At 36.9% G+C, this 17,612-nt stretch overlaps 1 protein-coding gene across 1 annotated transcript; it reads right to left on the bottom strand.

Moving 5' to 3' along the window:
* Positions 1-430: 430 nt before the first annotated feature.
* LOC149821064 (small ribosomal subunit protein uS7-like) lies at positions 431-11,647 on the bottom strand. The gene is made up of 4 exons (XM_089982095.1): positions 11,530-11,647; positions 1,421-1,692; positions 787-990; positions 431-703 (listed from the first exon to the last, which is right to left on the bottom strand). Exons 1-4 carry the CDS (start codon positions 11,590-11,592, stop codon positions 649-651), a joined length of 594 nt encoding a protein of 197 aa, XP_089838221.1. The 5' UTR covers positions 11,593-11,647; the 3' UTR covers positions 431-648.
* Between the last annotated feature and the right edge of the window lie 5,965 nt (positions 11,648-17,612).

The raw sequence follows: 17,612 nt of genomic DNA, 5'->3' as shown, positions 1-17,612 counted from the left end.
GAGTGTACTCCCTGGTGAGGAGCGGGAACCCTCAAAGGTTTTACCAACTGGAGGCCAGCCACTGTGTGGCTGGGGTTTTCTGCTGAATTATCCAAACAAAAAAATGCAATTCAATGATTAGCCGAATCCCACCAATCCACCATTCTGATTATAGCATGCCAACCTCGCCGTGCAATGAAGAGAAGAGGCACTCAACCTTGACTGAGGCAACTACACCACCTTAAGACAAAGAAAGCCAAGAGAAGAGGCAATCATGCATCAAATAGCTAAATCCAGGGAAGTGGCACTTAGCTCAGGCCCAGAAACCTACCGAGTATAGTTCATGACAGACACACATCTTTATTTGTTGCACAGTAGATACATATGACCGGATGCAAAGACAGAAAGATAATTAGAGTAAAATTACAACCGAGGGAAGGTAAGGCAATTACCAATAATGATCTCAATTTAATTGCAAAATTCGCAAACAGTCGGCAACCATGTTCAGTTGTTTGTAACAAAAAGTAGATCACACCTCATATCACCTTAAAATCTAGACTAAATCTATGGATAAAACAGTCGTAGACCAACAAGAACACAAATTAAGAATAGTGAATGCTGATTGCTTGTGCCAAAACTTGCATTTGATAACAGAAAAAACCACGCCCATCAACGGTTTGCCTTGGCAACTCGCTCAATCTCATCCTTCTTCTTGATGGCATAGCTGTCATATAAAAGACGTGACACTGTTAGAGATCCAAGTTTTGACTATCAACCTTGCAAGAATCCATACATTGACATCCTTACCTGTTTGATGACCCCTTGGCAGCATTGATAAGTTCATCAGCAAGGCACTCAGCTACTGTCTTGATGTTTCTGAAGGCGCTTTCGCGAGCACCTGTGGTGATGAGGTATATCGCCTGGTTGACACGCCTCAATGGGGAAATATCAACCGCTTGCCTTCTAACAACACCAGCAGAACCAATCCTTGTTGCGTCTTCCCTTGGTCCGCTACAAGAAACACAGAATGAAGATGCATAATAATTCACACTACAAAGCATTTTTCACTGACCTATACAAGTACATAACTTAATTCAGGTTAGCCCAGAATTGGGCAGCTTATCTGCCCACCGCTCAATAATCGCAAGAACAAAACAGCCATAAATCTCCATTTTATTTATGACAACGGCCTAGAAAGACACAGAAAGTTTAGTTTCTTTTTTTTAGTGCATTGTATATGCATTTCATGTTTGTGAGGAATATGAATATCCTATTTGCCTGACAAGATGCAAAACAGTTGGCGTCTAGACAAATGCAGAGAAGCGAAACCAGATGTTGAATCAACTACATTACGTATTACTCTAAGTACACCATACAAAGTTTCATCAAAACCCAGGGAATATTTGAGAAACACTTAATAGGAAAGATGATGGAAAATTACCTGTTGATCACAGCATCAACAATCACTTGAATTGGGTTTTGGTCTGTAAGCAAATTAACGATCTCCATGGCATGCTTGACAATGAGGACAGCCTTCAGCTTCTTGCCATTGTTACGACCATGCATCATCAGGGAGTTTGTCAACCGTTCAACAATAGGGCACTGAGCCTTACGGAACCTCTTGACAGAGTACCGGCCAGCAGTGTGAGGAACAAATGTTGCATGCTTAGCTGGTGTAACAGCAATGTAATCTGCCAGTGAAATATCACTAACCTACATAATTTAAAAGGATATGTCATGTCAATAATATCATGAATAGCACATTTACCACAAAAACGGCAGTCTAGCAACAGAAATATTTTTGTTCTTCCTAACAGTGATTCTAAACCTTAGGGATGGATGAATTGATTCTAGACAAAGCACTCAAAACAAAAAACCATGAATTATGAAAGAATATTGACAAGTGGAGCAGGGTACACTTGCACATAGCAAGAACATGTTTAGTTTTACAATATACACATCTTGGTTATCCTGCCTAGGCTTTTCGGTTTGGGCAGTGGGGCCCTCTTTTACCGCCTAGGCTGCAAAGCCTTTTTTGACCTTTTTTAAACTTGGTTGACCACTTGGTCAACCTTTTTTCAAAAGGGAGGCATAAAAAAGGGTGCCCTTCCCCCTTTTATCTCTCTCCCTCTCTCTCACGCCCTTTCATTCTCTCCCTCTCCGTTTGCTGCAGCAGCAAAAATGAGGTACACTCTCTCTCTCTCTCTCTCTCTCTCTCTCTCTCTCTCTCTCTCTCTCTCTCCTTGTTTCTCACTCACTCTGGTTCCTTCTTTTTCCTTTTTTTTCTTTTTCCCCTTTTCCTTCTTCTCTTTTCTTTTTTCACTTTTTTCTTCTTCCAATTTTTCCTTTCTTCCTGTTTTTTCTTCCTTCTTTCCTTCTCTTTTCCTTTTTCCCTTTTTTCTTCTTCTTCCTGTTTCTCCTTGCTTTTTCCCTTTTTCTTCTTCTTCCAGGTTTTTTTCTTCTTCCTGTTTTTTCTTCCTTTTTCCTTCTTTTTTTCCTTTTCTCTTCTTCCCGTTTTACCTTCCTTTTTCCTTTTTTCTTCTTCCTGTTTTTTCTTCTTTTTTGTTTCGCCCGGGTGTGGTGTCAAATAGGCAAGGGTTCCCTCACTTTGTTGGACGGGTGGGGGTAAAGAAGTTAGTCCAAGACCATAAAATTAGGTTAGCCACTTGGATCATAGGGTCTTTAACTGGTAAGTTGGTAGAGTTAGTAGATGTTATGTGTAGGAGAAAGATTGATATTTTATGTCTTCAAGAGACCAAATGGGTAGGTGAGAAAGCTAAAGTGATAGAACCTTGGGGATATAAGATTTGGTATACAGGAATAAATAAGAATAGGAATGGAGTAGGGATTGTTATGAGTCGTCAGTTTATAGATAATGTAGTTGAGGTCCGTAGGAAGGGTGATAGAATTTTACTTATTAAATTAGTATTAGGTACGGATATTATTAATATTATTAGTGTTTATGCACCTCAAGTAGGTTTAGATGATTCCATTAAGCATCAATTTTGGGAAGATTTAGATGGAGTAGTACAAGAGACATCCTATGGAGAAAAGCTTTTCATCGGCGGTGACCTTAATGGACATGTAGGCATTAGTAGGGATGGATTTGAGAATATCCATGGAGGCTATGGTATAGGAGAAAGAAATGAAAGTGGAGAAAGGATTTTAGATTTTTGTTTGTCCTATGATATGATCTTAGCAAACACTTGGTTTAGGAAGAGGGAGTCTCACCTAGTAACATTTAAAAGTGGGGTTAATGCGAGTCAGATAGATTTTTTCCTACTTAGAAAGAGAGATAGGGGTTGTTGCATCGATTGTAAGGTTATACCAGGAGAAAGTGTAGCTACACAACATAGAGTCTTAATTTTAGATCTTAGAATTAGACAATGCCGCAAAAGGGATAGACATAGGATAGATCCTAGAATTAAGTGGTGGGCACTGAAAGGAGCTAAACAAGGAATGTTTGTAGAGCAGGTAGTTAAGGAAGTTGATTGGTGTCTCGAGGAGGATTCAGAATCAATGTGGAATAAGATAGCGGGTGGTATGAGAATAGTAGCTAAGGAGGTATTGGGTGAGTCTAAAGGCGGTGCACCACTAGGTAAGGATACATCATGGTGGAACGAGGATGTCAAATTAGCTATTAAGGTTAAAAGAGAGTGTTATAGAAATCTAAGTAAGAGTCGTGATAATGAGAATTTGGAGAAGTATATGATAGCAAAGAAGGAAGCTAAAAAAGTTGTTCGAAACGCGAAGGCTAAGGTATATAAGGAGGTTTATGACAAGTTGGATACCAAAGAAGGCGAGAAGGATATTTATAGGCTTGCAAAGATGAGAGATAGGAAATCGAAGGAGTTGGGTATGGTTAGATGTATCAAAGATGAAACGCAAAGGGTTTTAGTCAAAGATGAGGAGATTAAGGAGAGATGGAAAGATTATTTTGATAAGCTATTTAATGATAGTCATGCTCAAGATCTTGGAGACTTCTCCATTCCTTTTCATGAGATAAATCGTGACTTCATGCGCAAGATTCAAAAGAAAGAAATTGCAGAGGCTTTGAAGAAAATGAAATCAAGAAGGGCAGTTGGCCCAGATGGTATACCTATCGAGGCTTGGAAATGCTTGGGAGAGAAAGGTTTAGAATGGTTGACAAATCTTTTTAACTTGATTTGGCGAACAAATAAGATGCCTAATGAGTGGAGGAAGAGTACTTTGGTGCCTTTATATAAGAATAAGGGTGATATACAAGATTGCACAAACTATCGTGGTATAAAACTCATGAGTCATACTATGAAACTTTGGGAGAGGGTGATTGAGTCTAGGTTGAGGAAGGTTGTCATGATATCGGAGAATCAATTTGGTTTTATGCCTGGAAGATCAACTATGGAAGCTATACATCTTCTTAGCCAACTTATTGAAAGATATAGAGAGAGGAACAAAGATTTGCATATGTTTTTTATTGATTTAGAGAAGGCATACGATAGAGTACCTAGGGACGTTCTCTGGTGGACAATGATGAAGAAAGGTGTTTCTCTAAAGTACATTAGTATAATTAAAGATATATATGAAGGAGTAGTAACCAATGTCCGCACTTGTGGAGGGGTGACAACCAATTTTCCGATAACGGTTGGGTTACATCAAGGATCTGCTTTAAGCCCTTTCCTATTTGCGATAGTGATGGATGAGCTTACGAGATCAATTCAAGAAAATGTACCGTGGTGTATGTTGTTTGCTGATGATATTGTTTTGATTGATGAGTCTAGAGCTGGGGTTAATGCTAAGTTAGAATTATGGAGACAGACATTGGAAGCTAGAGGTTTTAAGTTGAGTAAGAGTAAGACTGAATATATGGAATGTCGGTTTAGTAAGCAACGAAGTAGGGATGGGAGTGTAGTGAAGCTTGGTGAGCAAGATATACCGGTGAATGATTATTTCAAATATTTGGGATCCATCATTCAAAAGTATGGAGAAATTGATGGAGATGTAAATCATAGGATAAAGGTTGGGTGGATGAAATGAAAAAGTGCTACTGGAGTGTTGTGCGATCGTAGAATGCCATTGCGGTTGAAGGGAAAGTTTTATAGGACGACTATTAGACCCGCTTTACTATATGGTACGGAATGTTGGGCTGCCAAGAGACATCATATTCAAAAAATGAGTGTAGCTGAGATGCGGATGCTTAGATGGATGTGTGGAAATACAATAAAAGATAAGATTCGGAACGAAGAGATACGTAAGAAGGTAGGTGTTGCACCCATTGAAAATAAGATGCGAGAGAATCGTTTACGGTGGTTTGGACATATTCGGCGAAGGCCTAATGATGCTCCAGTTAGAAGGTTGGAGAAATGGGAAAATATATTAGTTAAAAGAGGTCGGGGTAGGCCTAGGAAGACTTGGATGGAGATGATAGGAAAGGATATGAATGCTTTGAACCTCACCGAGGACATGGCGTTGGATAGAAATGATTGGAGGAAAAGGATTCATGTGGAAGACCCAAAATGAATTTCTTTTTTGGTTCATATCGCTGACCCCAATTGTTTTGGGATGAAGGCGTAGTTGTTGTTGTTGTTGTTGTTGTTGTTTGTTTCGCCCTGTTTTTTCTTCCTTTTTCCTTTTTCCTATAGGCTATGTTTTCAGTTATATATTTATAGCTGATAATCTTGTGTTTCCGTTATATTTATATATATATATATATATATTATATTTTGTGTGCATAATTCATACATAATCTACGTCACACGGGTACGGATGGTACGATATGGAAAGTTCAAAAAGTGCGGGTACGGGGACACAGCTATATATATATATATATATATATATATATATATATATATATATATATATATATATATATATATATATATATATATATATATATATATATATATATATATATTGTGTGTGTGTGTATTTTAAATGTAAAAGAAAAAAGGGGTAAAATGAAAATTTTTAAAACATAAAAGAGTGTAAAAGAAAAAGGAGTAAAATGAAATTTCTTAAACCATAAAAGCGTGTAAAAGAAAAATAAGAGGTAAAATGAAATTTCTTAAAACTTTAGAGGGTGTTTTCCTTTTATTATAAAAAGGAAGGGGTAATTTGTAACCCGTTCCCACCGCCTCTCTTTATAAAAAGGAAGGAGGACCCCATACCTCTCTCTCTCATTTACCATCCCTCCCTCTCCGTTTGCTGCAGCAGCAAAAAAGAGGTACACTCCTCTCTCTCTCTCTCTCTCTCTCTTTTTTCTCGCTCACTCTGGTTCCTTCTTTTTCCTTCTTTTTTCTTTTTTTCCCCTTTTTCGTTCTCTTTTCTTTTTTCACTTTTTTCTTCTTCCAATTTTTCCTTTCTTTCTTCCTGTTTTTTCTTCCTTCTTTCCTTCTCTTTTCCTTTTTACCGTTTTTCTTTTTCCTGTTTCTCCTTGCTTTTTCCCTTTTTCTTCTTCCTGTTTTTTCTTCCTGTTTTTTCTTCCTTTTTTTTTCTTTTCTATTCTTCTTTCTGTTTTACCTTCCTTTTCCCTTTTTTCTTCTTCCTGTTTTTTCTTCTATTTTTCTTCTCCCTATTTTTTCTTCCATTTTCCTTTTTCCTATAGGTTATGTTTTCAGTTATATATATGTATATATATATATATATATATATATTTTGTGCATGTATAATTCATATATAATCTACGTCACACGGGTACGGAGGGTACAATATGGCAAGTTCAAAAAGTGTGGGTACGGGGACACAGCTATATATATATATATTCTGTGTGTGTGTATTTTAAATGTACAAGAAAAAAGGGGTAAAATGAATATTTTTAAAACATAAAAGAGTGTAAAAGAAAAAGAAGGGGTAAAATGAAATTTCTTAAACCATAAAAGGGTGTAAAAGAAAAAGAAGAGGTAAAATGAAATTTCTTAAAACCGTAGAGGGTGTTTTCCTTTTATTATAAAAAGGAAGGCGTAATTTGTAACCCAATCCCACCGCCTCTCTTTATAAAAAGGAAGGAGGACCCCATACCTCTCTCTCTCATTTACCATCCCCTCCTCTCATTCCCACCTGTCTGTCTGGTCTAACACCCCCCCCCCCTCTCTCTTTTCCCCTACCCAGGACAATGCCCCAAAAAAATGAGAGAGGGGGGGTAAACCAGAGGGGTGGGGGAACGAGAGAGAGAGAGGGTGTACATGGAGAGAGAGAGTACCAGATAGTCAGGGAGGAGACGAGAGGCGGGGGGGGGTTATTGCGATGAGGGGGACCAAATAGTCCCACCCCTTTGACCACAGGTCAAACACCACAAAAAAAATGGATTGGGTTGAGATTGGACACAACCCAACACTTACCTGGACCCGACCCACATCGTAGATGCGGTACCTATGTCACACGGACTCGACTCCAAGGTCGCCGCACCCGCGTCGACACGCACCGACACGGGTGCGGCTCGGACTCGGTCAACCCGACCCTGGGTGTGGTCAACGCACCCAGGGTCATTTTGGTCCATTTTTTGGAAAAAAAAAATTGAATTTTTTTTTTGAAATTTTCTGGGCTACAGCTGTAAGGAAAAAAACCCATCACAACTAAAAAACCTGTACACTTTCAAGTTTTAAGTACAGAATGGGCACAACTCAAGTTTTTGTGGTTTTTTCCTGTATGAAGAAAGTGAATTATTACAGTGTATGAAGAAAGTGCCCAAAAAGTGAATTATTCCTGTATGAAGAAAGTGTACAGAATGCCTTCACAACTCATCACTTGTCCCCTAATGGGCACAACTTTGACCGAGTCTTATATATATATATATATATTTTTTAATATATATATATATAGCCGAGTCCCCGTGTCCAAAATTTTTGAAATTGCGCCGCACCCGTGTCGCACCCGCACCCGCACCCATGTGACATAGTGCGGTACCCGTGTCCTACCGTGTTGACACGGGTATGGCACCCCATATGGCCTGTCCGTGTGACAGTATATAATCTGTGTGACTATTTGTTAGTTATATTTCTGCCATTCTGGTTAACTATTTCTGAGTTATATTTCTAGGTGACTATTTCTGAGTTATATTTCTAGTTGATTGTTTTTTAGTTATAATCTGTTTTCTTATCTTTTTCACAGTTCACATGCACACACACAACTGTATTTATTTTATGTCTATTGTTAAGGGTTTTGTATACATAATTTTGTTTTTTGTATATTGTTTATTAACATTGTTATTTGTATGGTTTTTATTCATTTATTCTTAATATTTTTTAGCAGGTTATTTAATATAATTGCTTTACAGTGTTTGATGACATGTATTTTGTCTATTTCTTATTGTTGATTGATTTTATGTTGTATACATATTTGTTATTAATTTTAGCAATTTGTTTACATATTTTGTGTATTTTTTTAAAAATTTTAATTGGGGTATCGATTAGTCCACCTAGTCCCGGCTAGGCCCTGCCTAGTCTTTTTAGGGGCTCGCCGCCTAGGCTCCGCCTACTGCCTTTGACAACTAAGATACACATACAAGGTGAATTACTAAACCCTTTCTTACATCAAGCAGATGACTACTATCACAATCTTGTAGCAATCTAAAAGGGAACATGGATCTAGAGATATGAAACAGCAACTAAGACAGACCATGAAAACCAAACCAAAACCAGCATACCTTGCTTGGCAATAATGTCGTATACACAAAGAGCATAGAAGCTTTGGGTTTAGACAGTATCGAGTGTTTCTTGATTTTCATACAACTTTTTGTTTATGTACAACTAGTTTATTTTCACTGAATGGCAATTAAAACCCATCAAATGTCTACAAATATGAAGATAACACAAGATCAATATCAAGAAAAAAATGTAATCCATTATATTTAAATGCCCAACAATTTGTTAACGCCTTCCAAATCTTGTTCTATGACTCAGCAACAAAAACACACCAATTTTTCTCCTTCAATTCTACAAGATGGACATAAAATTCAAATGGGACTTTCTTATCAAAGTGGACTATCGTGGGTTGTTTTGGATGTGGGGCACGACAGGATAATTAAGTGGAAGAATCTTAGAAATGCTTCAGAAAAATAAAAACAACAATTAAAAGAACTTAATTTGAAAATAACCATTATAAGCAGTGATGCAGAGCAGGACTGGGTCCAGTCTACACCGAGTAACCCAGGCAGGGAACCGGGTCTGCGCGAGGGGGTTGCTGATCGGACCCATGCAGCAGATCCGATCCAGATCGTGGTACCAAGGCACAAGAGTGAGGCACCCTTGTGCACCTATGCCAGACGGACCCGAGGCTTCTCAGATCCGGTTTCAACGCGGAGAGCTTCTCAGATCCGGCTTCAATGCATAGGCGACCCGGATCATGTTTCGGGTCCATTACTGGACCCGAGACCCAGGTCCGCCCGTAGCCTTTAAAAAACCCTCCTCTAGGGTTTTGTGCGGACGAAGTTGATTGAAAAGATTAAGCAGCCGTCCCCTTTCAGCAGTTTTTTTCCTTTTGTCATTTTCTTTGATTCTTTCTTGGTTTTTGCATTTACTTTTCCATTGGGTCCTTGCTTGTTCTGTTTTCCCTATTTGTTAGGGCATTCAGCTGTCAATTGAGTGGTTAATGAAATAAAGCAGTCAACGTGTATTCCACGGTGACCTTTCATTCATATTATCAGTGTATCGCACGACTGGAGTAATTGTGGTGCCCATTTATTTCACGTCGCAGCGCCTCGTTGCCAACAGTATTTGTGGAGTCACTCGTATCGTGACCCTCCACGCTGCATCTAAAGATCATCGTGATTCCTGCCACTGCACCAAGCAGTCAAGCATGTGACACTACGGAAGAGGCCCTGTGGCAACTGACAATTTTCAAGCCTAAGAATTTTTCCTAGTAAAATTTTAAATGATCTAGAAAATCAACAATACATTTTAAAAAGGAATAAACCTAACAAAAGGAAACAGTCATCCCACATGTGCACACACGCATTCTTGTGTTTTACACACACATTCACGCTGCACACATACAGTGTGTGTTTTATGGTTGTGAACTTGTGTGTAATCATTATGAAAAGAAAAAACAAAAAAGAATCCGCATCAATATGAAAAACCCATCATAAATCCACAGGGAAAATAAAAACTTTGATATGGAAAAAATAACGAGACTTTAAAGTTTAAACATGAATTGGAGAAACAAATTTGAAAAAAAAACAAAGGTGGAGTAGATGAAATGACAGGAAAGTAATCATGGCTATCAGCTGGCCTGCAATGTGATTCAGTGCATCCGTTGGGCACATTAAGCCTTGCAATGCAAAATCAGCCTTGATAAAGCAAGGATAAAATAGAATGCCAAAAATTATTCAGCTTATTGCAGAATAATTAGATGCTTTCTAACTCTTAGACTAGAAATTCACAACTTAGAGAAGTCAAGTCACTCCATACTTGAAGAAATCAACTGCCTCACAAAGTTCAGTAAAATTGACCATGGCCTTATTATTGGTGCTGCCCTCAGCAAGTGAAACTAACATGTATTCTGTGATTAAGCATTCATAGTGATTCTTAATGGCAAAGTAAAGTACTTCTATCATCAATACACATTGGTATTATTCAGATAACTGTTATCCCGATTGCCATATTTTCAAATTTATTAACTTCATACATCCTTTCGATGATTTATTCGTACCTACAGTGTAGTAGTTTTTTGGTAAAACAACAACGAACAAGAAACAAACTTGATTTCTTCAACAGTTTCACAAGTAACATTTGACGCAAAAAAAGTACATTTTCCTTTTAGAACATCAAGCTAGAATCTCTTCAAACTCATAGTGCACCAGAAATGACAATGTGAGGATTCCATAATAGACACATTAATCAACTACACATCAGAAACTTGGTCAACAGGACATGGCTCAGGGTAAGTTGAAGAAGCCAATCACAGAAACGTGGACACACCTGCAAGACTCAAATCACCAAAGAGTCGATCCCATTCAGTAAAATGAACGACACCAACCAATCTAAGAAATCACACAATGGAACAAGCTACAACAAAACCCATAAAAAGACTCAACCAAACATATCCCATTTGATCCTGTCCCGAATAAAAATCATGGCCCATGAACCCCTTCCCTTCCATCATCCCAACAAAGGTTCAATCACCAAATAAATATTGTTCCCCAATAGAAGGCAACAACGCCATTCGAATACCGCTCATCCATCTAAGGGATGAGATAAATAAGAGCATAAAAAGACCAAGAAATCAAACTAAAGGACGCACCATCCATTCAAGCCAATAAGCAAATTGCATCATCTAAAAAAAAGCAATCTCTGCAAAATCCTAAAATCACATTCCCGAATGAAATCATGGCACATGAACTCCTTCCTCTCCATCATCCCAACAAAGGTTCAGTCACCAAATAAATAGTGTTCCCCAATTGAAGGCAAAAAAACCATTCGAATACCGCTCATCCATCTAAGGGGTGAGATAAATAAGAGCATAAAAAAACCAAGAAATCAAACTAAAGGACGCATCATCCATTCAAGCCAATAAGAAAATTGCATCATCTAAAAAAAACAATCTCTGCAAAACCCCAAAATCACGACCGCCGCATACCTCGACTTCTTCGAAGGACCATCTGTTGAAGAGCTTAACCTCCGGTTGAGCAGCAATCTCCATCGCTCACACTAGAGAGAGAGAGAGAGAGAGAGAGAGAGAGCGGCGAGCAAGCAGAGCCCTAACTATTGTAGGGTTTTTATGATGGAATTAGATGACGAAAATGCCCTTTGATTTGTCAATGGATCGGATCCTTAAACTGACTATTACAGAAATCGAACCGATGGAGATTTGGAGCCAGACCTAGATATGAAAAGGTCTCTACAAAAGTAGGTCCGATTTGATAATAGGATCGGGCCCCTATATGGGTCTGCGTTTGGTTTGGATCTGAATACGACTCAAGATCCATTTAAGAACGAGAAGCTTTACGTGCAAACGTACATAAAAGAGAGAGCTTTATACTTCTTATCGCACCCAGACGTCGTGTCTCCTTAAGCTTGGTCAGGTTGGACCTATGCTCTATACCAGCACTCCCAAAGTCAGATCCTGCTCCTCAGGTTGAGCCACTCAGGGCTCGGCTCATGTTCTGCTTGTAAAGAGCAAGTTCAAGAAGCCAAGCACAGTTTGAGTGAGTAGCCCTCTTTTTTATCTGTTTTTTCTTAGTGCACCTTGTATTTTGTAATGGGTGATCACTAGACACCTATTTCTCAATAAAATTTCATGCTTTCTCTCAAATAAATATGTTAATATAGCACCTTTTTCTTCAGTAAAATGCCTAAAAAATGCAAATTAGTGAACTGGTCTTTAGTTTTTCATACTTTTGATGGGCCCAGGCATGTATATATGATCATGCATATATTTTTAGATTCTATTCATACTATTTTATGCATGATTCATATAAAAATGCATTAAAAATGTATTTTTATCGTTGCTTTCGAGAAATTGCCTTAAAATAAGAAATTTAAAAAAATCACACATTTTAAATATTTTTATGTGTTTTTTAATGCTTGATTTTGTTTAAGAAATTTTAATTAGCATTCTAATTAGCTTAGGAGTGTTATATTTTATTTGGTTTAGGAAAGGTATTTTTGTGAAACATGTTTTTTCAGAAGCATTATTTTGAAAATTATAAAAATTAAGAGGAGTTTTTTAAAAAAAATGAGTAAACATAATTTTTTTTTATTATAAATAAAATTTTTCCAGTACACCTCTGTGTTTTTTCCTCTTGAAAAAACGGAAACCGCTTATTCCCCTTCTCTTCTCTTCTCTTCTCTTCTTCCTCCTCTTCGTTCTCAACCGGTTCTCTCCTGTTCTCTTCTTTTTTTTCTCAGATTTATCTTATTTTCTAACGTATCTCTATCGTCGGTTCTTCTTGCTTTACTCCACGGAGGCACGTGCTGCTCAAAAGAAAAGTCATCTTCTTCTTCTCAACCCTTCCATCGAAAGTGAATCTGACGATTTGCTTCTTCTCTCCCATCTTCATAGTTTTTAAAATGATACATTGCATGCATCATATTTGATTTTTCGCATCCTCTGATTTTTATTGGTGGTTTTACCTAGTAGAATAGAATACTTACATCATAGAAATTTATTAGCAACTCGTTTTATCCTATCAACGATATTTTTGTTGGAACACGCATAACGTGAAACACAACCTGCAGATTCGTGTGGTTGCACAAATCGTGCATGGTTGCGCATTCACTTGTTCGGACTGATCCCATGGTCAACAATAAATAGTGCGTGTTGCTGATGCTCCATCCAGCATGAACACAGGGGCAGCGTTCCATGTTGCTTAGTATTCCTTTGAAGAAAGTAACGTCAATCACGGTTATGTGTGATTGACAGTAATTTTAACCTAAACCCGCGCGTGATTCACTCTAATTGACTGATATTATTATTATTATTATTTTTTAGATCACTGATTAGATAGGCTTTGTTAGTTACACAGTTGTGGCATGTCATTTCATGGGTTTTCTGATCAATAATTTACGTATTTTAGCATTGACATGTTTTATTGTTTCTTGGCGTAGATTTATTGATTCAGCGTATAGTGTTTCATTAGGTTGATTTAAATGGATGCCAATCGTTTAGTAGTAGGTAATGTTCTTGTTTTTGCTTAACATTAATTAAAATATGTAGGTACAGCAAATAGATTTTAGGTAGATAGTGGTACATAATCAAATTGGTTTAGCATCTTAGGCTTCATTAGATACGTTAGATAAACTTTACATGATTCAATTGAGTTAGGTGTGTTTATTTTAATTTCATTAAGTACTTTAGATGTACATGTTGAATTGAGAGAAATACATGGGTTGATTAGTTAGGTTAGTAATTCAAGCATTTTGTCTTTTAGCTTCATGATAAGTTGTCTTTTTGACTAATTGTTTCATTAGTTGTTTTTATGTGTTGCACAAAGTTATATTATATCAACTCGGTTGTTTAATTTAGATGTTTTGAATTATTCATAGTTAATTAACCTTGGTTGCAGTATAGTTTTTCTTTGTTGGTTACCGGTTTTGGTTTTACGTATTTCATTTTTTTGTTAAAGTTAGTATAGGATAATTCATTACTAGTTCAATTAAATCTTTTATGTTTTAAATTAGCGTGTTAGTTAGTCAGTTGATTAATTTAATATTAGGCTAATAGGTTGGCTTGTTTTGTTTGTCTGAGATTTATTTAGTGCATGTCTGTCATAATTTAGATAGCTTAGTTCACATGTTTCGGGAATTAGAATTCATAATTCGTGTTAGCATAGTTCATGCTTTATTAGATTTTATTAATATAGTGTTGCTTACATTTCCTTTACTTTCTCTTGTTATTAGATTGTTAGGAAATAGTTAGTTCTATATTTGATTCAAGTAGTAGTTTGTTTTTGAAGTTGTTCATAATTTGTTAGTTAGTTTTACTATTTTGTCTTTTACTCAGTTTATTAGATTAGTTCTTGTTTAGGTTGTTTCGTTGAATTTGTAGTGAATTAGTTCTTAGATTTTGTTTAGTTGTTTCGTTTCTGCTACCTTTTGTGATTGTGATTTTTATTGAAAAGCTATCAGATGTGCGGTGAGACCCACTTCGTACCCTTGAAGAGCTCTCTAAGGTCTTGAAAAGGCCCTTCAAGACCTTCAGAAAGCCCCTCAGAAGGACCACAACGTGATATGCAAAGAAGAAAAGCAAAACATCAAGGAAACTAAAGACTCAAAGCACTTAAGACTTTTTTCTTCTTTCTAGCTTAGGATTTATTTTATTTCATTAATTGTGTTTGTAATAAGACGCTATTATTTTATTTGTTTCAGCCCTCCACAGAGGGTCGCACTTTTTTAGTTATTTATTTAATTAATTCTTTTTATTTTTGGCAATAAAGAGTAGTTAACTGTTTGCTTGAATACAAAGTGTTTTCCTATTCCCTGAGATCGACTCGAACTCCACACGAGCGAGCTGATTTTTATATATTTTGGTGTCTGGCTTTCACACTTGTTTTACTTAAAATATCTTTTTAAAAATCGTTTTCCAAAACTCACACCAATATACATAAAACAAAATCAAATTTTATCTCTCTCTCTCTCTCTCTCTCTATATATATATATATATATATATATATATATATATATATATATATATATATATATATATATCGTTCATCCATGATGCATTTAATAACAATAACCAAAAATTCATTACATTACCTAAATGAGATAAATCAGCACCGCAGTTGACCATCAATCAGGTATCTAATAATACAGGATCTCAGGTTTTAAGGAGCAACAAGAAACAAGTATAAGGCGAAGAGATTAATTTATTAATTCTGAAGTTGATACATATCGCACTTTCCCTAAAAGCAAATTGTGTGAAACAAGTTCTTGATTCTTTAGCTTATTCAGTAAATTCACCAATATTAATTTATTATTGTGTTTGACTATCATGAACAAAGAAATGAAATTAGTTTTAGATTTTGTTTCTAGTTGATTTATTTAGTTTAAAAAATGATTTGAAGAAAAGAAAGATGAAATTTAGTTTAATGTTATGAGTTTATTAACCTAAAACGTCATGTCCTCCTTTCTCGCGAGATGCGGCCCCACGATTTCAAACATGTGGTGTCTCATCAACTTGGTGGCATTCACAAATTGCTTTGACTAGATGAAAATACCTCTTATGATAGGACTCAGATTAGGTCATTTGTCGAATGAAAGAAATCCTTATCTGAAAAATCATGACTGTTCATTTAAATGCTCCCTGTACAACAGTGTTACCGGAATCTCCTTGCCAAAAGAAGGTTAACGTTAACCTTAGAAATTAAAAATATACATAAAAAATAAAGGTTATGATGGTACACAGGATTAGTCTAATCAGCCAAATATTCTAATGCATCTCACCCCGAAGCAGATCAAGTCATGGTGAACATGAGCCTACTAAAATTGTGGCCAACCATTGTAGTTTTCCGATGAATGCCATGTGGAACTTAAAGTTTCTGTTAAGTGCAGTTTCTGTCAAATTTTTGAATGAAAAAGGTTATTAAAAAAAAAGGTGTACGAAACCCCCAAAAGAAGCCTGCCTTTCGGGGTCCAGCCCTCCATCTTCGGTCTCTCTCTTGTTTCTCGTTCTCCTCTCTCTCTCTCTAGTGTGGAGGTGGAAATGCCTAGGCATCTCGCAGCGTCAGCAGTTTCTTTCTAGTGATCTTGGGAGTGCTAACAGGGTTCATCTGTTTCTGCATTACTCTGTTGATTCAAAGGTTCATGTTCAGCGTGACCAGATCTGCTTTCATAAAAAGCTGGGTGAGAAATAAAAAAACAAAAAAGTCACATTACCCATCTCTCTCCGTCACTGAATGGTGGAGGAGCGGGCAGACCTCCAGTTGGAGAAGCGCCTCCACCGCTTTCTTCTGCTGCCGCTGGAAGCTTCCAAGCTTTTCTTTTTTTTTTTTTCATTGTCTTTTGCCTTGTTTTATGCCCCTACTCTTTTCTTCTCTCTCTTTTATTTCGTTGGGTGGCATGTCACTCTTATTGCTCTTTGTTTCCTGCTTGTTGTGAGTGAAAGATGTTTTTCTTCTCTTTAAGAAAATGGTTGTGTAGATGTTGTAACAAAGGTTTAAGAGTGATAACTCAACAATAAACCTGAAACCGAATTCAAGCACACATTGTTTTGACTGGATTTTACTACAAACAGGTCGGCCATCCAACTGTTGTAATTTGTTTTCAAGTTTTAGATATCACTAAGCCCATTGATTTCAGATGTCTAAATCAAGAAGACCTCACCCTCCAAGGTCCAATAGGATGGCTTAGAAATCGTAAATGGCACAAAACCAAGGCCTTCTAGAGCACTCATTGAGCTAAGATTCTTCATAAATATATCTAACAAAGTACATTTCAAATTGCATTTGCCTCGAATTCTCGTTACCTATCTCATTATAATCAAGGAATTTGTGACAATCTACTCTTGCATTCTCTTTTCATGAGAATGAATTTTTTTTATAAACATCTTGTTGTCATCATCTTAAGGCTCACGAGCTTCGGGTGACAAGTTGGAGAGGCAGAGGAGGAGGCCACCCGTGGCTCCACCCAAATCGAGAGAAAGAGCGAGAGACGGCTTTCCTATTTTACTTTTTTTTTAATATATTTACACAAAGAAACCACCTCCACGATTAGAGACCTAGGGGCATTGGCTCAACCTACCGTACTTCAGTGTAAAACTCTGTGAGCTTACTCCTTGCTCCCAAAGAGTCGCCACACTTTCTCCATTTGTTTTTTGTACTGATTGACGATTAATTTGATTCTTCCTTCCTGCTATCTCTTGGTATTGTGACCGGCTTCTCTTTTTGAATTTTTTGATTGATTTTTTCTATTTCATTTCAATAGTGAAAGGGTATACTTGGGCTTCTACGTTTAAAGAGTTTCTTTTTTTCATTGATTGTATTCAGTTAGTTTACATAGTCCTCTGTTAGATTCTTTTGAAGTTTGATCTTTTCTCCTTTTAGTCTATTTTGTGATACATTTGATTGTTTTCATTAGTCCATTAATAGCCATTGGTCGTCTGATATAGTTATTGGGTTGAACTCTCTCAAAAAAAGTCATTGAGTTGAAGATAATGATTTGGTATTGTACCCACGATGGTTTTATGTGCCATTTTTTAGAGGGGTGGATGATTGGCCTTGA

The sequence above is a fragment of the Nuphar pumila genome, chromosome 12, assembly GCF_984573655.1.
Source record: "Nuphar pumila chromosome 12, dmNupPumi1.hap1.1, whole genome shotgun sequence".
Classification (NCBI taxonomy): domain Eukaryota; kingdom Viridiplantae; phylum Streptophyta; class Magnoliopsida; order Nymphaeales; family Nymphaeaceae; genus Nuphar; species Nuphar pumila.
The sequence above is the reverse complement of the archived record's forward strand: the minus strand, read 5'-3'. Positions and strand labels throughout refer to the sequence as shown.

What these genes read in the sequence shown, in the direction of transcription:
- LOC149821064 (XM_089982095.1), bottom strand. Translation starts at nt 11,592, where the DNA reads ATGGAGATTGCTGCTCAACCGGAGGTTAAGCTCTTCAACAGATGGTCC. An exon ending in GTTGATGCTGTGATCAACAG is followed by an intron (nt 991 to 1,420) that starts GTAATTTTCCAT and finishes TGTTTCTTGTAG; the next exon opens with CGGACCAAGGGAAGACGCAA. An exon ending in GCCAAGGGGTCATCAAACAG is followed by an intron (nt 704 to 786) that starts GTAAGGATGTCA and finishes TTTATATGACAG; the next exon opens with CTATGCCATCAAGAAGAAGG.